The sequence below is a fragment of the Episyrphus balteatus genome, chromosome 2 (assembly GCF_945859705.1).
Source record: "Episyrphus balteatus chromosome 2, idEpiBalt1.1, whole genome shotgun sequence".
Classification (NCBI taxonomy): domain Eukaryota; kingdom Metazoa; phylum Arthropoda; class Insecta; order Diptera; family Syrphidae; genus Episyrphus; species Episyrphus balteatus.
This window is the reverse complement of record NC_079135.1, coordinates 29,962,754-29,986,665: the sequence shown is the minus strand read 5'-3', so window position 1 is coordinate 29,986,665 and position 23,912 is coordinate 29,962,754. Positions and strand designations below refer to the sequence as shown.

Sequence of the window (23,912 nt, the reverse complement as noted above, 5' to 3'; positions counted from 1 at the left end):
CTTTCATTAGTGAGTGCCAATTGTGTTCGTGAAAAACCACCCTTAACCCTCTTGGCATGCTTTTTTTTACCCCTTGTAAACCTGAAATACACCCTAACTCGAAATTGTTTTAACAGATATCGCCTATTCCTAAACCTCAAATTTAAATTTTATCGGTCGTTTCAAAAACGACTTGCAGCAGTTAACTGATGGACTTTAGTCGTTTTTGAAATGACCGGTTCAATTATTCAAAAATACGAATTAATTGTAAAAGACAGAGTTGAAAGAAATTCGTTTAGAAAATCAAACTGATCAAAATGCAGCTGCAGAACAAAACAAAAAGTTACAAAATAACCAATATTAAAATTATTACATTACACTGGTTTACAAGGGTTTTGTTGCCGAAACAAAAATATACATTTCTGAAGGTTTTCGGTGTGCTGAACTCGAATCCGAACTCAGAAACAACTAATCAGCTCCCGTTTTTGAGATATTACCGTTAGAAAATGCAAAAAAAAACTGTTTTTTGAGTTCTTCGAACCTTATTCTTTTTTAAAAGGAAAATTGTTTGAGCATATCTAGTAACGGTTTCTAGAAGAACTGTTTTCCATCTTTCGATACCTGTTTAAATCTTTTCAATATTTTTTGTATTGCCCGAGATATCTTAAAATGAAGTAAGTGGGTTTGGCTTCATATATCTTAAAGGAGATAATGGCGTTATAAAATTTTAAAAAAATACCAAACAACTGAGGATATCTCGGGCAGTAAAAAAGATATCGGAAATATTTAAACAGATTTAAAAAGGTGGAAAATATATATAAAAACCTTTACTAAATATGCTCAAACAATTTTCCTTATATAAAAGAATAAGGTCCGAAGTACTGCATTTTGTAACGGTAATATTTCAAAAACGGGAGCTGATTAATTTTTGACTTCGGATTCAAGTTCAGCATACCGAAAACCTTCAGAAAAGTATATTTTTGTTTCGGCAACAAAAAAAAGGTTTAATTTTGTTAACCAGTGTTATACATTAAAATGTGAATAGTCTGTGATTATTGTAATCAACTAGTCTCAAATCAACTTTAAACACCGTTTAATAGAGTTTCGCATCAATTCATAAAAACATTTCGCACATTCATAATAGTTGATACTATTACAAAAAAAAAAACACGGTCCTTTATAGTATTTATTAGACTATTAAACGAATAATCTTACAAACTTTAATAGCATACATTTTAAAAATTCTCTCTAGACATTTTTCGAATTCAATTTTTTATATTCCTTCATTTAGAACATAGGTATTAAAAATAATAAACATTGATTGGAACATAATTTCTCCTTTGGGCCCTCATGTATTAACCCGCATTAGAACATCATTAAGATAAGTTCATAATAGTCTCTCGGGACAAAATCATAAGCCTTTGGTAGTGAAAAAGTAATAAAATAACTTAAAATAAGTATTCTGATAAGTGGGCAATTCAGCACGACACCTCGCTTATATGAATGCTTTTTTGCCAATGTTCCCAGACATATGTATACCCCAAGAGACCTATACCTACCTGGTTGGTTGAACAGGCAGACTCCATTCATAGTTAGCAATTATGGTTCGCATGTTCTTTTGAAATTTGTGATTAAAGTACAAAAACAAAAAAACAACAGTGGCCCTGAGGCTGATGCGGCACAGCGCATTGCAGCATCTTTCAACTTTATTTTTTTTTTTTCAAGTTCCAACACACTTGGCTTTAGCTTGTTGGCGTAATCACAACAAAATTGTCTTCTTTTAGCACCTTGTCGAAATGCTGGTCTAATTGCATCCCCACAGTCCTTTCGGAAGCTAATCTCTGGGCAAACAAGAGTGTAAATTGCAATTCAGGTCGGACGTCGCTTCGAAGTGAAGTGCGAACTCATGTCCGGCGATATTTATGAATTTGAAGTGATTTACGTAAGTGTTATAACGATCGTTGTACAGGATACACTGTTTGTCCACTAAATTGTGCGATTATGTTTAATTTTTTGTGTGGTGGAAGGGAATAAGGTCTCGGCAAAAATGTATGCAACAAGGTTATCGCAGTTGGATGGTATTCGGAATGAAGCAAAAGGTAGTTGTTAAGGTTTCCCGTGCTACATGTCAACATTATTTGTCATTATCTTGTTGTTGTTGATTTTTTAGTTTTTTTTTTTTTCAAAAATAATGTAACGACATGGTTACGAAATGTTTATTAATAATGTGCTCATTTTTTTTTTTTTGTTTAAACTTAAGCACTGACTGTAAGCACATTCTTAATTATATCTTCTGGGGTTTGGCACGGGAGTTGTTTGTCAGTTAGGACAAGTGCAAAGTGTAGGTTTTTGTCGAGCTGTGATGGGTTTCGAAGAAGAAGCTGTATTTTAATGAACTGAATATGGCACTTGGGCTGGGAATGCCTTTAGGGAGTACATGTATGATTTTGTTGATTCTCTTTGCACGTGGTCGTAACATATCAAAATGTCAAATTGCGAATTTGGGGAATTATCACTCTGGTTTTATTTGAGTAAATACGCACTCTCTCGTAATTGTTTTTATCTCATTTGTCGTGATTTTAAGCACATTTTCTGCACTTATTAGTTGGGAACATTTAAACGCACAAATTCGCTATCGTTTCGCAATAATTTCGTTTAACTTCATTGGACACAGATTTCTTGTTTTCTAGTGAAAATTGCTTATGGTCAGACTTAGACATTTTTAGGCTAAGTAAAATCTATGTGGGGGATTTAAAAAACATGGGATTCTGTAAGATCTGTTGCCGAGGACCAGCCACCAGTGTGAGAATTACCGTAATCTCAATTTGAAATTTCGACATGATTGACTTTAAAAAATGCTTACTTTTTTTGCAGGCATCGTAGAAATATGATTGAAGCGTAATATGAAAAGTGAAATAATAAGCTCTCAGATGATATAAATTTTTTTATAGATTGTCATTTAAAAAATGGATTTAATGGTGTTAGAAGAAAAAAAAATTTTTTTGTTTGCTTTTTTTCATGAAAAATTGATCTTTTAAATAAATTATTTGTATACTTTTTGCTCATTGTAAACATTTAAGTATGGCTTTATTCTTAAGGAAAATTTGTAAGCTTTTTAATGATGCCATTTTTTTTTTTTTCAAAGGTTTCACTTCTACCATACGTGTGAATTACACACATAATTTTTTTTAAAGATCTTTTTCCTTGAAATATACAAACTCAGTGAAAGGGGACCCTCACCCGCTCCCAGACTTAAATGCAAGGAAGCTTACTTCCACAAACGAACAAAAATTGGTATACCATTTGAACAAAAATATTAATGGACACATAAAACCAGAGCTTTGTCGAAAACCTTTAGACTGTTTTAAAAAAAAATAAATTTTAATTTTTTTTTCCAAAAATTGGAAAATGACTTTTTTGATCTACTAAACCGTTTGATATTAAACTTTTTTTGTACAAAAAATATATTAAAATTAATTAAAAAAAAAATTTAGGTACATTTAAGTTAATTATTATATGAAATTTCATTTGATATCAAAACCTTGAGAGCTTAAAGACGAGCATTTTCAACAAGATACGTCTATTTACGAGTTTGTAAAATTGTTCACTGTGGCGTATGCGTAACATTATTTTTCTATAAGAAACTTGAAACAATTAATATAGATTTTTATTCGCTGACAATGAATTGAGAACATTTATTTTTTGATGAATTTTTTATCCTGTAAATCATATTCATAACTGGTGGTGTAAAAATTATAGAACTGAACATCATTAGAGGAGCAGAGAACCAATATTGAACGACAGATAGTGCTCGTTTGTTATTGCATATGAAAACATTGAAAAGCTCAGCTAAATTTTAAGCAATTATTTTTCAAAATACAATAATTGTAGGAAGGTGATTGTTTTTTTTAAATTGAAAATCCTTTTATTTGATTATTTCGAAAGAAAAACACCAATCAGTATTTTTCTTCTCTGATACTCCTTTTTTTTATACATATACGCAAACATAATCTTCAAATTTAAAACGAAATCTATTTAACAAAGCTGTAGGTTTTTAATGATAATCTACAATTAAGTGTACAAAATGATACAACGAACTTAAAAAAAAAAATAAATAAAAACTGAAAAACAAAAAAGTAGAAATTCCATAAAAATACAATATGAACCAAACGAATGCTTAATGTGTATACTTTACTTATTGTATGTGTAGAATATAGAGTTCTTCCCACGGAATGGCGTCGCGCAAGCGTACGTATAAGGAATGCGTAAGTCGAGTCTTGAGTGGGTACAACACTTGCCAAAGCATTATACTCCCATCTTCGGACGTTCGTCGTCGTTGTTTTTGTTGTTGTCGTTATTGTATAGTCGCCGTTGTCGGCTGAAAGAAGAAATTGTAGAGTCGCGGGAAACTGAATAAAATTACTAGGTTGGAGATTATGATGTCAACCAGAGAGAGAGAGAAGCCCTCCCACTCCCACCACAATGTCCACTTTAAGTGTGGCTCATGCATCTTCATAAAAGTGATGTAAGGAATGCTAAAAAGCTTCACCTTTATTATGATGTTGTTATGAATGATTTTTTCAAGAAAAATTTTTTTTTTTTTATGTATTCTGAATTGTGATATTCTGAACGAGATAATTTTATATGTACATTCTGTAGGTATCAGGTGTATGGTAATGATTACAAAAAAAAATAAAATGATATGAGTACTTATGCAAACTGGGTACTAATTTCTTTATGTTCTTTTAAGCATCCGTAATGTGGACATTTTTATTCCATCTGTTGTATGAGAGTGTGACATGATCTGATATTGTGAATCTTTTCTATACGTGTTAGGTTTAAGTCGTACTTGTAATAAATAAACACTACCGCCGGAGAACAAGTCCTGGAGCTAGAATAGTTAGAGGGCAGTTTGAAGAGTACTATGTACCTTAAATTTTTGTTTATTGTAAACTTTAAATTTAACCATAGAGTTAACTGTTTTTACCAAATTCACCCAAATCCTCCAACGGAACATAACAAAGCGATACAATTTCTTAGAAATTCATTTTACCGTATGTCCTAGAAATCCTAGCAAGGGTTTTCTCTTGAAAAATTACTTTGACGATGCCGCCGCCGCAAACACAAGCTTTCATATCAAACATCTGCCCTTTTTTTAATGGACCCACACAAACATTATATAGTCCCAAATCAATTAGCATCATTGAGTTTTAAATTTTGTGTGTGTTCTTTTTCTTAAGTTTTCTTCAACATAAGGCATAAGGCACATTACAGCCTTTAAGCAAGGCGGTGGATCCAAATTTATAGATCTTTCGTCTATTGTACGAACCACTAATGCCACATTATATCAAAAAGACATACAAAAAAAGAAGATGGACTGAATTTTGATACTTTCAAGCCCCAAAGGCAGTTTAAATCATCTGTGTAGCCGCCATAACCGCCGCCGCAGCCGCGGTCAAAGAACAAATCAGCGAAAGAAACTGATATTATTCGCGCAGGGAGCCTGTGCGTGGTGCTCTCATTTTAATCCACGTGCTGAATTTTTAATTTAATTTGATATAGCGAATTTGGGAAGACAAATGTACAAAATTCCTTGTAATCGAATTTATGTCATTTATGAATATAAAATTCCTCCTTGCATGATTCTTCTAACCATGATTTTAGTCTCTTCCATATGTCAGAAGTCTATGGGTGGTAAACAAACTCTGTGCCTTTGTTGAGGCTAGGGGTAAGTTAAGTCAGACTCTATTACTTCTTTATATGCGGTAGGTAAATAAATTTTGAATTGAGGTTAAACAGATTAAAACCATTTGGTACAGGCCGTAAGTACCTATCGAAAACCATAGTTTGGACTAGACCTTCATAAGGATAGTTTTGCTTGTGTGTGGGCTATTTAGTTTGTTTTGTTTTTCTTTCGTTGGTGGAGGGAAGCAGTAATACGATGTGTTATTATTATACCAAAGGTAACTTTATTGATTGATATTGATAGGGATAAATTGAAATCGGACGGCTCCAGTTATACAGTACGTTAAGGTAACAAAACAACTTTTTAAATGGTACCCATGTCCAGCTTTGTTAATGATAAAATGAATTTATTTTAATTGGGTTATTTGCACAAAGTTATCAAAATAAGGGAAAAGAGGATATGCACTTTTGTATGGTACTAATGATGTTGCACATATTGATTATTGACTTAAATTTTTATTGAAAAGGCGTCAATAGCCGCGTTTCTTTTAAGGTGGTAGACATATCAGTCTATTATAAACTCAATTTCTTGTTATTTATATTAATTCGCTTTTTTATATCGCATACAAATTTGAATTAGATTTGCAGATTCTCTAAAATCGCTTCTTTCAGTGGCGGATCCAGGATTTTTTTCTGGGGGGGGGCACAAGGGACGGATTGGCAAAATCAGCCAATCGCCTTGTCGCCATGTCGCCTTCTCGCCAAGTCGCCTTGTCGCCATGTCGCCTTGTCGCAATGTCGCCTTGTCGCCATGTAGCCTTGTCGCCATGTCGCCTTGTCGCCATGTCGCCTTGTCACCATGTCGCCATGTCGCCTTGTCGCCATGTCGCCATGTCTTCTTGTCGCCTTGTCACCTTGTCCCTTTGTCGCCTTGTCTCCATGTCGCCTTGTCGCCATGTCGCCTTGTCGCCATGTCGCACAGTGCGGTGACCAGTGGAAAAAAGTCAACAAATTTGACCTTCTAAAACCGGTTTTGAAGAATGCAAAATTATAGCCAGATGTCTAACTAGATGAACTGTAATTTTTTTTTTGTAAAATGCAACTACAGCAAGCTACACAAAGGTAACATGTCAAAAGTAGGCCATTTAGTAATGATTTACGAATAGCTGCACCACGGAGTTGAATTGCTCCAATTAAACCAGTTTTTAATTGGATACTCGTAAGAAGGGTAAGCTTAATATATTTTATTGGTTTTTTTTGCACTCCAAAGTCTTAGATCGTTTTAATAACCGGTAAAGTAACGGTTTATTTCTCACAAAAACAGCTTATTTTCAAAGTTCAGCATAATTTTTGATTCAAGTGCATTCATCAAAAAAGTTAATAGGTTATAAAGTGGGAAATAAGACCTTTCCAAAAAGGTATCATTCATCCGCGTCCACCCGCGTCCCTGCTAGCTATGACTGATTGTTTTAAGCCTTTTTACACACAATTTGTATGAAAAACGCACTTTTTGAGTTATAAAAATAACAATCCTTAGTGTACTTATATGACAAAAAATTATAACCGAAATAAAAAATGTTTTTATACACTATTTACTTGCCATGAGACTAAAAAATAATATTAAAAGAAAAGATCATAAAAATTAGGCTGTTTTGAATTTTTTCCATACTTTACACTGAATCAACGCACTGTGTGTCGCCATGTCGCCATGTCGCCATGTCGCCTTGTCGCCATGTCACCTTGTCGCCATGTCGCCTTGTCGCCATGTCGCCTTGTCGCCATGTCGCCATGTCGCCTTGTCGCCATGTCGCCTTGTCGCCATGTCGCCTTGTCGCCATGTCGCCTTGTCGCCATGTCGCCTTGTCGCCATGTCGCCTTGTCGCCATGTCGCTATGTCACCATGTCGCCTTCTCGCCATGTCGCCTTCTCGCCATGTCGCCTTGTCGCCATGTCGCCTTGTCGCCATGTCGCCTTGTCGCCATGTCGCCTTGTCGCCTTGTCGCCATGTCGCCATATCGCCTTGTCGCCATGTCGCCATGTCGCCTTGTCGCCATGTCGCCTTGTCGCCATGTCGCCTTGTCGCCATGTCGCCATGTCACCTTGTCGCCATGTCACCATGTCGCCATGTCGCCTTGTCGCCATGTCGCCTTGTCGCCATGTCGCCATATCGCCTTGTCGCCTTGTCGCCTTGTCGCCTTGTCGCCTTGTCGCCATGTCGCCATGTCGCCTTGTCGCCATGTCGCCTTGTCGCCATGTCGCCATGTCACCTTGTCGCCATGTCGCCATGTCACCATGTCGCCTTGTCGCCATGTCGCCTTGTCGCCATGTCACCTTGTCGCCATGTCGCCATATCGCCTTGTCGCCTTGTCGCCTTGTCGCCATGTCGCCATGTCGCCTTGTCGCCTTGTCGCCATGTCGCCTTGTCGCCATGTCGCCATATCGCCTTGTCGCCTTGTCGCCATGTCGCCATGTCGCCTTGTCGCCATGTCGCCTTGTCGCCATGTCGCCATGTCACCTTGTCGCCATGTCGCCATGTCACCATGTCGCCATGTCGCCTTGTCGCCATGTCGCCTTGTCGCCATGTCGCCTTCTCGCCATGTCGCCTTTTCGCCATGTCGCCATGTCACCTTGTCGCCATGTCGCCCTGTCGCCTTGTCGCCATGTCGCCTTGTCGCCGTGTCGCCTTGTCGCCATGTCGCCTTGTCGCCATGTCGCCATGTTGCCATGTCGCCATGTCGCCTTGTCGCCATGTCGCCTTGTCGCCATGTCGCCTTGTCGCCATGTCGCCTTGTCGCCATGTCGCCATGTCGCCATGTCGCCTTGTCGCCATGTCACCTTGTCGCCATGTCGCCATGTCACCATGTCGCCTTCTCGCCATGTCGCCTTGTCGCCATGTCGCCTTGTCGCCATGTCGCCTTGTCGCCATGTCGCCTTCTCGCCATGTCGCCTTCTCGCCATGTCGCCTTGTCGCCATGTCGCCTTGTCGCCATGTCACCTTGTCGCCATGTCGCCTTCTCGCCATGTCGCCTTCTCGCCATGTCGCCTTGTCGCCATGTCGCCTTCTCGCCATGTCGCCTTGTCGCCATGACGCCTTGTCGCCTTGTCGCCATGTCGCCTTGTCGCCATGTCGCCTTGTCGCCATGTCGCCTTGTCGCCATGTCGCCTTGTCGCCATGTCGCCTTGTCGCCATGTCGCCATGTCACCATGTCGCCTTCTCGCCATGTCGCCTTGTCGCCATGTCGCCTTGTCGCCATGTCGCCTTGTCGCCATGTCGCCTTGTCGCCATGTCGCCATGTCGCCATGTCGCCTTGTCGCCATGTCGCCTTGTCGCCATGTCGCCTTGTCGCCATGTCGCCATGTCGCCTTGTCGCGATTTATTTAAGCTAATACTTTGTTCTTCCATTGTTTTTTATAAAACTATTACTTTTTTAAATGAACTCAGAAGATTAATATTTAAATATTGTTCTCGCAAGAAATCAGCTTTTGAACTAAAACATTTCATTCATAACTTTCCCTTTAACCCTTTCATGCCGATTTGTAATTTTTTTAGGGAAATGTTTCTACTACGCACCTACCTGCACAAATTAACTGGGAATTCCCCACTACCCCATTTGTATTGTTACCTAACGACTAATTACTTTTTTATAATCTTTTAGTCAAATACTAAAGACTACTAAAGACATTCTCATAAATATTGAAGTTCCAAAAAGTAAAGTAAAAAAAAAAACTGAAACATAGCTACTTTTTTCCCGGGAGACCCAGTTTTTTTTTTTTTTTTTATTTGCATTAAAATTTTTTATATCTCAAAAATATTGTGTTCAAATTGTTGGTCTATTGGAGTCAAATTGACCAGGTTATGAGAATTTAAATATTTTGCTTACGAACGTTTTAGTCCAGAGTTCAAAACTTTAAATCGTTCTCCGCACAACTAATGTTTTCAAACCCGGTTCACCTCATAACTATTGCACCGATACTTTTAAAATTTGGAGTACTATTTCTTCCCATATTTTTAAAGGTATCCCTGGAGAAATTTTCTCAAAAACATAATATTTATTAAAATCTAAAAGTAAGAGTCGCTTTTGAAGAGTTTTTTTTTTCAAGGGGCCTTTATTTTCGGGGGTGCATACTTGGGCAAACTCTGGAAATGCAAGATTATTCTACATATCTAGCAGTTCAATAATATATAGGTTATGCAATGTTGTGGCATTTTGCGCTATTTTAAAAACACTAATGTTTAAAAAAAAAAAAAACGGAAAAATTGCAATTTTTTTAAGTGTGCACTTCAACCCCTCTGTATGAAAAAAAAAAAAGTTGCATATACAATAGACTGGGCCAAAAAAAAATATTTTTTTTTTTTAAAGTTACTTCGAAAATCTTGTTCAGGATGATGAAAAAAAATTAATTAATTAATTAAATTAATTTGCTGCCAGGGAACTTTTTATAGAACGTTTAAGTCCCTACAAGAAAACATCTTGCGAATTTGAAAATATTGAATTTTCAGTGTATTAGAAAATTTTGAAATTGAAAATTGATTTTTTAATTTTTTTCTCGATTTAAATCGTGAATAACTTCTTTAGAACTCAATTTAGGGAAAATTACTCTGAGAACTTTTTTGTAGAGAATTAAATTTCCTATAAGAATCTGTCGTGGTTTTATTTTTCTATTCACTTATTTGCTCATCACAAAATTCCAAAGTGAAACAGTCAAATTGAAAAAAACACTTCGATTTAAAAAGCTTAATTACTCGAATACGGCTCGTCTGACGAAAATTTTCAATCAGATCTTTTTTGTAGGAAATTTAATTTTTTATAAGAAAAAATGAACAGAAATTTTTTTTTACTTTGATCGTCTAGCAGTTCTGTTGTAAAACATCATATCATGTATAAAAATAAAAAAAACCGATGATAGACCTCTTAAAATTTTTTTTAACGGCTCAAATTAACCAAATTTTTTTTTCATCATCCTGAACAAGATTTTCGAAGTAACTTTCAAAAAAAAAAATATTTTTTTTTTTTTGGCCCAGTCTAATATACAATTATTTTTTTTAGAATACCATTCATACCTTGGTTGTTGATGTCCATGGGTATTAAAATTTTTCACCAAAATCACTTTGAAGTAAAAAAAAACACTTAGAAAATTGAAAAAAAAAATTCGTGTTTAGTTATTCGTTTATTTATTTGGGAGGTGGTAAAGGGATGCAACAAACAATAAAATTCGCATTTCCAGCCAGAAATAGACAAGAGTTTCACTCAAGTACTTTCTGTAATTATTCATATAATTTAACAACTCTATTAATTTGATTTGCTAAAAGTATGAACCAGTTCTGGGGGGGGCACGTGCCCCCGTGCCTCCCCCCCCTGGATCCGCCGTTGGCTTCTTTTTTTGTCTCAACCGTGACAGTAGAAATAAAACCTATCTATTTTCAGTTTGACACATTTTTACCCACTTTAATTAGTCCTTCAACCAGTTTACTGGTGGTATTATAAAAGTCTACGTACATTTTGTATTATTATGTATAGAATTTGAAAGGCAAACAAGAAATTCACTGTACAAGTGTCCGACCCGTGACAATGGAATGCCCCATATATTGATGTACATATTTGTATCAAAGATTAACGCTTTTTACTACACACAATTGGAAATTGGTCCTTTTTGTTTTATTTTGCAAATAAACAAATGTATAATTTTTAATGTTAAAAAAAGGCTATTTAGTTGGCAAATAATTTTTGTTATGGTCACTGTGGCGTATGTGTAACTTTTTTTTAATCTTGAGCAATTTATCAGAGGATTTGACCATTAAGTACCTATCAGTTTTTGTTCTTTCCAATGAGTAAATTGATCTTTCAAAATTTTGTATAGGGTATATATAGAAGCGATATACATAATGTAGAATAAGCCATCGATGTTGGTTTTTTTTTATTAAACTAAGGCCGTGTGCGAATTGCGTTAAAATGTTGGTTAAAATTTTTGGTTTGGTTAAATTTTGACACTAGTGTGATGATTAAAATGGGTTAAAATTTATACAGCTGCGGAGCTTTCCATCTCAAGATGGAAAGATCAAAATAGATTTGAAATTATTTATCGGTAAAAATAAAAAAAGTATGTGAAATTGAGAATTTCTTACATTTTCATACTAGAATATTTAACTTTATATTTTTTCAGCTGGGTTTAAAAAAAAAAAATAATTAATTGAATATAAGAAAAACCATTTTTGAGGGTAATTTAATTTTATCTTGAGGGAATTCCAATCAAAGAAGTGCCAAAAAAAGTCCCATCGCACAGCAAAAAAATAAATTTGATCCCTTCTTTAACCAAACGTCAAATTTAATCGTGGTAGAAAATTTAACCAACATTTTAACGCAATTCGCACACGGCCTAAGAACTAAAATCACAAAAATGTATTATGTATTTTGCTTTGCGTCAAGTAGAAATAAGCTCTTTAGTCGCTTTCTTTTAGTAGAGCAACTCCTTTTATTTATAGAAATTACAAGTTAATACCCTAAAATTCATCGCGTTGCGTTCTGTCATGTATTTAAGTTGCTGGAACTGTCGAACACTTCATATTCAAAAAATCAATCCTTGACTTTAGATCCTTTTCAGAATCCTTTTTTTTAGGTTTTAAGTCACCTTACCTTTTCTCCCAATCTTCCCCAAGCGGATATTGCAAAATTCTAAATAGATAATAGACTTTAAAGATCACAAAATCAACTTTGGTTTGCTCTGATCCCTTAAAATGTTTTTTTTTTTATTTGTTTGATTTTCCATCAGTTACCAATTTTTCAAATCACAATTAATTTTAATTTTTGGAATGATGTTTAAGGCGTCGCACACAGGTAAATTTTCCCAAAAACATGGCCAAAATTATTTTTTGTTTTTATTCAATTTATTATTGCATGATTATATCAAAATAAGATAATTTCCATAAAATTCACCATTTTTAAGTAAATTTACACGAAAATTCACAAAAAAAGAAGCAAAAAATGAAAAAAGTCGTTTTTTTACTTTACGCCATAGGGTTTCTTTCATTTGACATTTAATAATACAATATTTATACATTCAATAGATTGAAAAAAACAGTTGAACAGTCGTTATTATAAATAAATAAATAATGCAGGCATAGATAACAACTATATACATAAATAAACATGAGTGTGAGTTTGTATGTGTGTACATCATTCAATGACTTGTGAGTTGTGAAACTGTAACTATAAGTCTGCTTGCTCGATCTCTGGTTCTATTAGAAACTGAAGTATTTCAGAGGGAAACGCATTTTTTGTTTTAGGATTTAGTTTTCTCAAACCACTTATTAATGGGTCAGAAGACACCAAGAGATTATAAAACACATCTTCCATATTTTGCTGCCTCGAAAATTTTCTTGGGAAACTTTCTCGAAACGCTTTATATCTTTGTTTCGTGATTCTTGGGCTTCTTCGCCGAGCTGTCCAATGAATGAATAAATTTTATGGTTATTATGAAACTAAGTTAATTTTCCTTCAACAACTATTGAAAGTGCTTCTTCTGCTGTATATGGAATAATTTTCTGGTCAATTTTTTTCAAAGCTTTTGATATTTTTCAGCACGTGAAGGAGTTGAAAATATTATATTTTTCATTACATTTGATGAACAAGTTTCCCTTTTTCTCGCAGTTGCATGGCGCAGCATAGCTTAATTCTTCGGCATTATAGTTAGAACGTAAATCTTCTGTTTTACGTCTCTTTGACCGTTCGCTTAGGTCTGAAAAATCCATTTGAGGCCGTCCAACAAAGCCATGGGCTCAGCATGGAAACGATATTTCATATTGCAACCAATTTATATTTTGTTTTAAGAAGGTGTTGTTATTTCTGAAGGCACTCAGCCATCTTCTTCTATGTTCATATATGCAAAATCAAAATCCGTTAAATTTTTCTCTATTTGCTCCGAAATTTCAATATTTCAACCTTTGGTACCAACAAAATTAATTTTTTCTGTAATGTCACGTGACGAACAGCTTTTTAAAAATTCAGAAAGCTTATTTCTTGAAAGAAAAATGAAAGTTAATTACGATCCTGTGTCAAAAAAGAAAAATCTAATTAAAAAAAAAAAAAAAAAAAATCACCGTCCCCAACACCTTTTGAAGCCAATATTATAAAAAGTCGCAAAAAACCGCAATGTTTTAGGATTGTTTCCCATAAAGGAAACATTTAACTATTTTTCAACACTATTTTCAGTACAGAAAAACGCAAATCAACTTAACTTTTTCATTATCAAAGAAAAAAAATTTGTTTGTTTTTACTGCTCAAACACATTATCTTAAGAAGCTTTAAAATTTACTTTAGACTTAAAATTTTGCATTATCTTTGTCATTATCTTTTTTTAACATACCACTAGCAACAGAATCCATGTTAATTATTTTTAAAATCACCAAAAAAAATTAAATAAAAAATAAAGCAAACTACTTCTTATAAGAAACCAACCTTGCTACTGCACTCGTTAATTAAAATGTTCTACTTTGAAAGCATCTACTGATTAAACAGTTACAATTTGCATCGCATGATCAATCAGGTTCTAAGCTTATGTTATTTGTAAACAACTTGGCATTAAAAAAAAACAACAAATCGCAAATTTTTTTTTTGTAGTTTTGGCCATGAATTTGGGAAAATTTACCTGTGTGCGTCGTTATAACTTGTAAAACTACGCCTACTCTTATACTCGTTTTATTATTTGTTTTCTTTCTTGTATTGAAAAATCTTTGCATATATTCAGGCGAACATCCAATATCACTTAGCCAACTAGCCCAAAATTTAATTACCAAAAAAAAAGAGAAAACCCTGCTACACTAATTTTTCATTTCTTTGTTCAGTCATTGACCCACATCTCAAATAGAAACCATCATCATCTTTCTAGAGATTTACATTCACTTTGTGTATAGTGATATAAAATTTTCTAGATGAAAGTGCAGATTCAAACAAAATAAAAAACTTGTTTTTATCTTCTTTTTATTTAAGTTTCTTAAAAAAATATCTAACCGGTAAGTTTGGGTATATTATTTTATTATTTACACCCTGATATAAAAAAAAAAAAATAGTGAGGAGAGAAATACAGAATTTTGTCAACAAATTTGTAAACCAAGAGAATCATTTTCTCACAACATTCGATCAATCCAATCGGAAAGATTTGCAAGATCATTATTTTTGCCTGAACCTTCATAGAATTGAACATTCTGACTAAGATGAGAGAATTCAAAATCTTTGCCTTCTTTGCCTAAGAATACAACTTTATTCTCCGAATCATCAACAGATTGCAATTTGCTTGTACGAGTCTTTCTTACTGTGTTCCTGAAAAAATGATATTAGTATTTCAAAGACATACATTTTTGGAGGTATACGAAAGACTTACATTTCTTTTTCTAATAGTGTCTTGATGACTTGAGCACTCTTGGCCATTTCCTCATCTTGTTTATTGCAAAGGATCAAAATTGAACAAGGACTAATGGCAGGGTCAGATAGAATGGTGTAAAGAAAGCTGAAATAATCATTTACATAAAAAGAAAACCCTTAAAATTGTTGCAAACTCACTCAGCAACATCTCTAACATCCTTTTGAATGGTAACTGAATCCACAAGGAAAATCACTCCTTTTGTAGTGTTTTTGTATTGATCAAAGAACTTGTCACGTACCCGCTCATGGCCAGGGATATCAACCAGAGGAGCTGATAGTCGTCCGGCTTGATAAGTGCCTACATTCTCGGCAATCGAGGTGAAAGTTTCAGGAACTTTTGAATAAAGAAGTTGTGTGAAGACGACACTTTTTCCCGAATCACAGAGCCCGGTTAAAATGAAATGTCTTCTGGACGACGATCGACTTTTGTAGATGAAGAAAATGACTTTTGCGTTCCAAAGGAAATAAGAAAGTGAATCAGAATAAATTTTACATACATTAAAAAAGAAAGAACAAAATAAACTTGTTTTTTTCTGTTTTTGTTACCTAGAATAATCAATCCAGCAATTAATGCAATAAGAATTTGTGATATATCGCCAGCTTCTTGTTCAATTGCATCATTTCCATTTGATTTTTCATTTATTCTATCCATTTTTAGTTATAAATTTTGATTTTATTTCGAACTTGTGTTGTATGGAAAACAATAAAAATATATTTTGTGTCAAGCCAACAAAACAAAAAAAAAATAATCTGACAAGAAGAAATGACGACTGCACTCCGTGTGGCCGTGTGGTTGAGATTTGACACGCATGTTGATTTTTTTGAAGTAAAGTGCTGCCAAAAATATTATATTTTAAGGGGTTTGTTTACTTTTTTTAATCAAAACGAATAGGAGGGTATTTACATAATGCGATTTTTTCTGTGGCGTTTTTCGTTTGTGGTTCATTTTAGGGGTATTTATTAAACGGTGTAAACTTTGGCAAACGTGGTAAATGTGTAAAAATTTTACATGGGTTTGACAGTTTCTTAACCAGATTTCCCAATTTACCCGGTTTACCCAGAGTTTTGACCATTGCAAACAAAAATTGAAAAAAAAAAGAAATTTGAGAACTAATGGCGTTTTTAATTGGCAATCTGGAAGCAAAAAAAAGCAATCTGAATGCGTTCAATTGGGCAAAACTGACAGTTCTGATTCTGAAAAAAAGAGAATTTCTCTTCTGGTTTTAAAAACAGAATCAGAAGCAGAATCACTCACACATTCATAGATTTAAATGTCAGCAGTACAATATGTTTGCAGCACAAATACAAATGAAATTTGAAACATTTTAAACTCAAACAATACATTCACACCAAACTTCAGATTCTTCGGAATAAAAAAAATTGTTCAAATGGGATTCGGAATCGAAGAACAATTCCGGATTGCTAATTAAAAACGCCATAAAAGTCAGTTGTCATTTTTTTTTTTTTGTTTCTTGACAATCAAAATTGAATTTAAATTTAAATTAGACGGGAAGATTGTTTATAAACGTAAGTACTCATACAAATTTAACTTATAAATTATAAAATTGAAATAAATATAATTTAAAAATTGCAGATGCTGACCAAGAAACAAAACAGAAAGTCGTGGCAGCAAGACGAAGAAGATCTCTTGGTGGAGAGATTTGGGTCGACAAAATTGGACAGCTCCGTGGGCAGAGAAACAATTCCCACACTTTGCTTTGTATTGTTAAAAAATGTAATAACAATAATTCCAAATTCATTTTTAAATCAAAATAACGAGAAATTTAAAAAATTAATGTAAAAAGTTTTAATTTTGATGAACTTTTTTTGTGATTTGTGAAATGTCATACACCAACGTCAAAATAAATCTTGGAAATGTCAAAATAAATCTAATTTGGCCAGTGAAAACACTTCGACATTTATTCTAAATCTACTTAGCTAAATCTCGGATTTAGGATAGGTGGAAGGAAACAATGTATGAGCTACATTTTGGAAAGGATTTTTTGCGGGGGCAAATATTTAACTCGTTCTGCTTACCACTTACCAGGTCTTAAGCCTATTAGTACGCTAATGGAAACAAGCAAGTAGCCAGGTAGAGGGCTGGAGGCACTTGAACGCATTTCGAAATGATTTTAAGGCTTACAACTTCTAGTAAATATATTATAAACCCTCTAAAGAATGTTAAAACTTAAGAAAAGTTATCTAATAACTATCTGATAATCGCTTTGAAAAAATCCATATTGATTTATTCATGCACGGCCAGAGAAGAAAAGAAGAGTAAAAATCTTATCATGTCTTCAAGATTAAGTAAATGAAAACGAGTTAAGAAATCAAGTTAACTTACCTCTAGTTTGAATTTTAGCGAAATTGTAGTTTGTTTTTGAAGTCAAATTGTATTTGGGAGTAATCAGCGTTAAGGCTTAACTACATACACCACTTTTTGAAAAAGTACAAGAGTGAAAATATTTTTTTTCTGGCTAGCGCAAATGTTTTGTGAAAAAGAGTATACAAATTGTTTTTTCGACCAAAAAATAAGCTTTCTGCATCATTTGTTTTAATTTTCCAGCTCGAAAAACTATACAAAAATGCGTTTGAAAATTTTCACTTTTGTACTTTTTCACTTTTTGAGCCAATATAGTTAAGGCTTTAAATTTAACATTTTTTTCAAATTTCAGAAAGGTAAGTTATGTTTCTCCAAAGGGTGTGTTCTAGTTCTTTTATATTTTTTAAAACTCGTTACAAGGCCGTTTGGATGGATTCTCTATTCTCTTGGCAAGTGAAAAACTCATGCCAAAATTTGCACCATTTTATCGAAATATTTTCGACAATCTTGCAATGTATACTGAAAACACAGAAAAAAATAAGAAAATTAAAAAGCAAATCAAAATGAAAAAACACCCACGTACAATTTTTAAAATAAAATAAATAAAAATAAAAGTTAAAAAACTATCAAAAAAATTTTCTTTTTAACCAAAATAATTAAAACAAAATTAATTTACTAACGGCCATATTATTCACTAGTTTACATCTGGATGTAAAGAAATTGAAATGTGAAAAATAAATCCAAATCCATAATATTCACTATCACACAGAGAAAAAAATTGTCATTTTTAACTATTTTTTAACTATTTTCATAGTTAAAATCTTGATAACTATTTTGGATTTATTTTTGACATTTGACAATTTTACATCCAGATGTATTTTTTAAACTAGTGAATAATATGGCCGTTAGAAGAGGTTTGTGTATGTTGTATAATCACTTGCTTGTGTAATCACTTCATATTGAATGTTTTGAATAAACAACAACGACTTGTGTGTGTTAAGCCATAACTACAAATGACGTAAAAAGTAAATAAGCTTTCTGCATCATTATTTTTAATTTTGTGGTCGGAAAAACTGTCACAAAATGAGTTTGAAAATTTTCACTTTTTGCAAAAAGTGGCCGTTGTAGTTATACCTTTACCACCAAAAAATTAATTTACGTTTCAACTCCACTTTTCAAAGAAAAGAATGGAACCAATTCCATACTGTTCAATCTCAAAGCAGAGATGAGAACTATTTTTTTTTTAAATTTAAATCAAACAGTCCTCCAAACGTCAATCGTAAAATGTCAAAAATATTCAGACAAATTTCTCATCACTCAGCTGTTTTTTCTTTTTTTTGTTATTAAAATAAAATTAAAGTAAAGATAAGGAAGATACAAATAAAATTTGCAAAAATGATTCAAAAAATTGAAATGTCCTTGCGAAGTTTTTACATATTCAATTCAAATTTGTCTAAAAAAGAAGGAGAGGTAACTTTCTTTTATATTCCATTTTTATTCAACCAAAGTTCTATCAAATTCCTTACAAATTAGGAAGAAAACAAAATCCTTTTCTATTACCCATCGGACATTGAATTGGACAATAAAAAGAATGACATCGGTCTAAGTGAGGCAATTATTCAATTTTCAAGGTAATAAAAGATCAAGAAAAACTATTAATTCCTTTTCAATTGAATTCTTAACAATTGTTTCCAAAAGCAAATTCTCGACCACCAACGGTTGTAAAGCTGTCCACACCCAAAAGACAACACAACTCTTTTTCGAACCAGAGAAAGATTATTGGATGGTTATGGTAAAGAGACTTTTAAATAATTAAGATTTATAGATTCACTCAATGATTTATTTCCAAAAAAGGTGATAAATGTTCCAAAAGAAATCAAACTGAAAGATGGCGTCGAAGAAGCCGAATATAGGGGCGGAGAAGTTCATGATAAAGTCTTTCGTGCTGTTCTAGAGCAATCCTATCGAATGTTTCGTTTATTTGCTGGCAAATTCAGTTCAAATATGATTGGTGACTCAGAACTCACTCAGGCCGAATATTTGCGTAAAAAACTCAATGATTTCTTCTCAATGGTGAGTGCCTTCTTTTATAAACAAAGATTTGGTTTCTATATTCATGGATTTTTGTAGTACGTATTGACATTGAAACTACCAGCTTGTGATGTCTTAGACGCCCTCCGGACCATTCAATACATTCCGTTGGAAAAGGCTCTATTCTTGAGAGTTCATAATTTTATTAATATGATTCAGGCAACATTTCCAACAATCGAGAATACAATCTTCTTCTACAATGATCAAGTTGTTTGGTAAATCCATAAATCCTCCGATTTGCATTGACTCTCATTGAATTTTATTTCTTTTAGCTCAAAATTAGATCCCCATGATTTGTATTGCATTCATGAATATTTGCTTGGAACAGTGTTCCCTAAAGTGACAAACATTGAGTTGAGTGGAGCTGCTCTCCAACGTTCGACTAGCCAAGATGGCTATCGACAAGGATCGTTTATAAATGGACCAGAGGATTCAGAGACATTTCCTAACTCTACCAAAGCTCCTAAGGTTTACCTAAAGACTGGTGATGGGGAGCTGAAATGCTATCATAAGATCATTTATCGAGCAATGAGTGCTACTCTATGTTTATTCGTTGATGGTGAGTATAAGTTCATGATGTCCACTATTTTTCAATATATAATTCCCTGACTTTCTCTGACCAAAAAAATTAAAAAATATTTCTTTGAAATAATCATTTCATGAGTAGGAACGTTTCTTACCTCAACGTACTTCTTTCTTCTATGTTGGAGACTACAGTAATAACACTGCCCAACACACAAATTTTCCAGACAGTTGTTTATCATTTCTCATGGGGGGGTGCTGATTCCGAAAACAACATCAGTTTTTTTTTTGCAGCTCTAGTTTTAATTATTCATACATGAAAAGGCATACAAGTTCTTACAATTTTTTTTTTTGTTTTTTGTTAAATTTTTTAAATTTTTATTTTACTTACTGAACCGAAATACATTGCATTTGAAATAAATTTTTCCACCAAAGCTTTAAAAACGCTTGTGATAAGAAAAACTAAAAAAAGAAACTATCCCCAAAATGTGAAAAACGAAAACATCTTAAAAGTTAGAGCTCCCAAAAAGGAACCAGTGGAAAACTAAAATATTTAAAAAAAAAAAGATACAAATAAATAACCTCATATACATTAAGTTTAATATAATTTTTTTGAAAAATTTTAATAAACGCTCAAAATAAAGAAAACTAGAAAATTAATAATGAACATTCCCCCAAATATGAAAAATTAAATATGTCAAAAACTAAAGCTGCTAGAAAGAAACCAATATGATTTTTGAGCTTACTGAATCCAAATCTATAAGATTCGATATAAATTTGTCTGGAAAGTTTTAAAAAGTTGAAAATTGTTGGGCAGTGTAATTAATCTGCGGCATTCGAGTTTGAACGTTAAAATTTCTCGATTTTCTTCTGAAGAACCTTTTATTTTTATAAATCGATGAACACTGGCTTCATTCACGAAAAAGCGTGACTCATCCCCATGTTTCGCCTTAGGCTGTTAGCAGTGTGGTATAGATTATTTTATTTTTTGCTATCAACTTATTGGCTTTTAAACTAATCTCAATAGCGGAAAATTTAAGTAAATTGCTAAAGCCATTTTAGTAAGCTTCTAAGCCAAAAAACGGACTGATATTTAACTATAACCTTCTTTCAAGACCTGTTTAAATCTTTTCTTTTACTACCCGAGATATCTTAAGATGAAGTAAGTGTGTTTGGCTTAATATATATCTCTATGGTACATTATCGTCACCTGAATACAAGAACCAGCTAACTCCATTTTTTTCGTTGTGGAGTTATCTGGGGATTCATCTTCGGTAAATCGATTTGCTTGAACTGCAAAAAGCAGATGACTAATTTTGCGGACCTATTGTTGTTACAGTATTGTTTTATTAGTTTTTTTTTCATGACAAAGAAAGAGTCTGACCAACAGGTGTATACGTTTTTTGAAAATTTTCTCAAAACTACGAAAATCAAATTAGCTGATTCTTGCGTTCCGGTGACGATATAATATAAAGATTTAAAGAAGGAAAACAGTGATTATAGAAACCGATACGATTTATGTTTAAACAATTTTCCTTACATAAAAGAATAAGGTTCGAAGTAGGTAGTAAAAAAAATTGTTTTTTTTTTGCATATTCGGTTATATTTCTGACTTCAGATTTTTTTTACAGCACAATGAAAACCTTCAAAAAAGAATATATTTGTTTCGGCATCAAAAAAATTATTAGTCGTTTAACAAAATAGGGTCCCAGCAAAATTTTTATAAATGATACAAAAAAAAAATTTGTGACCAAATTCCTTAACTTTCCCTGACCAAAATTATGTTCCCTGACGAAGATAACGAACTTGTTAAAAAGGTTCTTCTATTTTTTGCAGTGAACAGCGAAGTTACTGATGACTTTTTCTTCGAGCTGCATTCCTTTATGGGACCTCAATTATCTAGTATAGCCTCGGACATCGGAGAATCACTAAAAGCGAAAATCCCAAATACCGTCGCCACCGCCGGAACTCCGACAGCCGATATCACAGACAGCAACAGTCCAAAGTTTCTCTTCATCAACGAACTAAGCCTAATTCATCATACCAACATCTACACCGACCATCGTAGACCTAAAACCTGTAACATTCCACCAAATGTTATGAATCTAATTGCCGATTTGCATGAAGACAAAACTTCCGACAATCTGGAAGAAGTCCATGTCAAATGCATCAACGATTATTGGATTGTAAAGAAAAGTTCCAATTGGCGTCAGTTTTATGTAATAATCTCAAACAACAGAGCCACTTTATTAGATATAACGAACGAAGCCAAGAAGATCTTTGACCAAGAAATTACAAATGATGTATTTTTTGACAAATAAACATAATTATTATAAGAATAAATGGTGTTCGCCAATTGATGCGTTTTTCCCTTTTCCTTCTCGTTTCACCTCCATTCGACCCAAATGAATCTCAAGCAATTATCGAGTTGCCCACCTCGCTGCTCAAATCCGAGAATCCACTGCTCGATGTTGTGTGCTTTTGTTTGATAACATAGATTTTTCTATTCGACATGCACATTGTGTAGCTGTGATCTTCGTAAATGATTGAGATCTTTTCACAACTGCTTTTTGGCATGAAGTTTTCATCGATTCTAATTTTGTTTTGTTTTTATTTGAAATATTTTTAAATATAGAAAGAAATTAAGGAATAAAACAACTTACGTTTCTGACATTTGTAAAATGCCCATAAAAATGCTAGCACTGCGTTCATCGTTTTCTAATTCACCACCAGATTCTAAAACTGCACCATCGTCCTTGAGGATCAAGTAGCCAATTTGATTTCCAATTTTTTCCATATTTTTGTTTCGTTTTTGTCGATAAATAAACAATAAAAATTGGGGGTAGTCGATGTTTTTCTTTGTGCAGTTGGATGGCAAATTTTTTTGTTGAACAGCTGATAAGAAATGAGAAGCCATATTTGTTTTTTATGTATAAACAAACAGAGGTAACAACTTTGAGAAATAAAAAAAAAGTACTGCCAAGTTTCTTTTTTTTAGTTTGTTGTAAGGAGATATGCTGATGCACATTTTATTTAAAAAAAAAAAAAAAAAATTATTGTTTTTTTAACTAATGTCGAATTCCTTTAAAAATAAAATCGATCTCACTGCGTTTTACGTGTCTTAAACAATGTTCCGAGCATCGATTCTTTTTTTTGAATGGAATTTGATATAAAAACCTAAAAGTGACGTTCATTTGGAGCTGCAAAAACTCATGTGTTTATAAAAACCATAATCTAATAACATTGGAATGCACCGATTTCGGGACTTAAACATATGATTCAAGCATTTATGAAAGCAACTTTAAGTACTAAGCATTAAATAAATGCTGTCGACGGCAAAAGAACCATTTTTGCAAAGCAACACACCTAAGGACCAGTTGTACAAAATTGGTTCAACAAATAAACTTCCCAATGTGAGCGGAATAGCTGTGGTATAACTTTGATTTAAGCAAGGATTTGGCTAACAACACATATGAACCTTGAACCAGTGCTAAACCCCAGCTTTATCACTGATATCAAAAGATAAAAGTAGCTGAACCAAGGCCTAAACACCAAACATAGAAATCCTTTTTAAACAGAAGATGGACTGAAAATAAATTAATTCCATTGGCCAGATGTATTTTTCTACCCCCTCATTCCCGCTTCACCAAACAAAATAAACAATAGCCGTTTTTTATCATCCCACTTGATCCATATAGATCATTAATTAACACGTATTACAACAACTACATGAGATCTTGCTTTTGATCAGGATCACGATTCGTGATCCTGATGAATAGCAAGATCACGATTCTAATGAAAAGCAAGATCCGCATTTCGTGATCCTGATGAAATGCAAGATCTCATGTAGTTGTTGTAATACGTGTTAATTAATGATCTATATGGATCAAGTGGGA

General features: G+C 33.5%; 3 protein-coding genes across 3 annotated transcripts; 1 reads left to right on the top strand and 2 right to left on the bottom strand.

Annotated features, from left to right (window-relative positions):
* Nucleotides 1-14,698: 14,698 nt before the first annotated feature.
* LOC129910025 (signal recognition particle receptor subunit beta) lies at nucleotides 14,699-15,894 on the bottom strand. Its single transcript, XM_055987266.1, has 4 exons — nucleotides 15,627-15,894; nucleotides 15,219-15,525; nucleotides 15,040-15,165; nucleotides 14,699-14,978 (listed from the first exon to the last, which is right to left on the bottom strand). Exons 1-4 carry the CDS (start codon nucleotides 15,730-15,732, stop codon nucleotides 14,786-14,788), a joined length of 732 nt encoding a protein of 243 aa, XP_055843241.1. The 5' UTR covers nucleotides 15,733-15,894; the 3' UTR covers nucleotides 14,699-14,785.
* A 2,804-nt stretch (nucleotides 15,895-18,698) lies between these two features.
* On the top strand, nucleotides 18,699-22,337 carry LOC129911355 (vacuolar fusion protein CCZ1 homolog). The gene is made up of 7 exons (XM_055989122.1): nucleotides 18,699-18,873; nucleotides 18,937-19,034; nucleotides 19,102-19,195; nucleotides 19,258-19,476; nucleotides 19,534-19,709; nucleotides 19,767-20,053; nucleotides 21,853-22,337. The coding sequence occupies exons 1-7, from the start codon at nucleotides 18,799-18,801 to the stop codon at nucleotides 22,335-22,337; spliced, it is 1,434 nt and encodes a 477-aa protein (XP_055845097.1). The 5' UTR covers nucleotides 18,699-18,798.
* Nucleotides 22,226-22,935, bottom strand: LOC129911356 (ragulator complex protein LAMTOR4 homolog). Its single transcript, XM_055989123.1, has 2 exons — nucleotides 22,680-22,935; nucleotides 22,226-22,609 (listed from the first exon to the last, which is right to left on the bottom strand). The coding sequence occupies exons 1-2, from the start codon at nucleotides 22,931-22,933 to the stop codon at nucleotides 22,429-22,431; spliced, it is 435 nt and encodes a 144-aa protein (XP_055845098.1). The 5' UTR covers nucleotides 22,934-22,935; the 3' UTR covers nucleotides 22,226-22,428.
* Nucleotides 22,936-23,912: the final 977 nt, after the last annotated feature.

Coding starts and splice junctions, on each gene's coding strand:
- LOC129910025 (XM_055987266.1), bottom strand. CDS start 15,732: ATGGATAGAATAAATGAAAAATCAAATGGAAATGATGCAATTGAACAA. Junction 15,166..15,218: donor GATGTTAGAGATGTTGCTGA/GTGAGTTTGCAA, acceptor TGATTATTTCAG/CTTTCTTTACACCATTCTAT. Junction 14,979..15,039: donor ACACTATTAGAAAAAGAAAT/GTAAGTCTTTCG, acceptor TCATTTTTTCAG/GAACACAGTAAGAAAGACTC.
- LOC129911355 (XM_055989122.1), top strand. CDS start 18,799: ATGATTCAAAAAATTGAAATGTCCTTGCGAAGTTTTTACATATTCAAT. Junction 19,035..19,101: donor GCAATTATTCAATTTTCAAG/GTAATAAAAGAT, acceptor TGTTTCCAAAAG/CAAATTCTCGACCACCAACG. Junction 19,477..19,533: donor TCAATGATTTCTTCTCAATG/GTGAGTGCCTTC, acceptor GGATTTTTGTAG/TACGTATTGACATTGAAACT.
- LOC129911356 (XM_055989123.1), bottom strand. CDS start 22,933: ATGGCTTCTCATTTCTTATCAGCTGTTCAACAAAAAAATTTGCCATCC. Junction 22,610..22,679: donor ATTTTACAAATGTCAGAAAC/GTAAGTTGTTTT, acceptor AAACAAAATTAG/AATCGATGAAAACTTCATGC.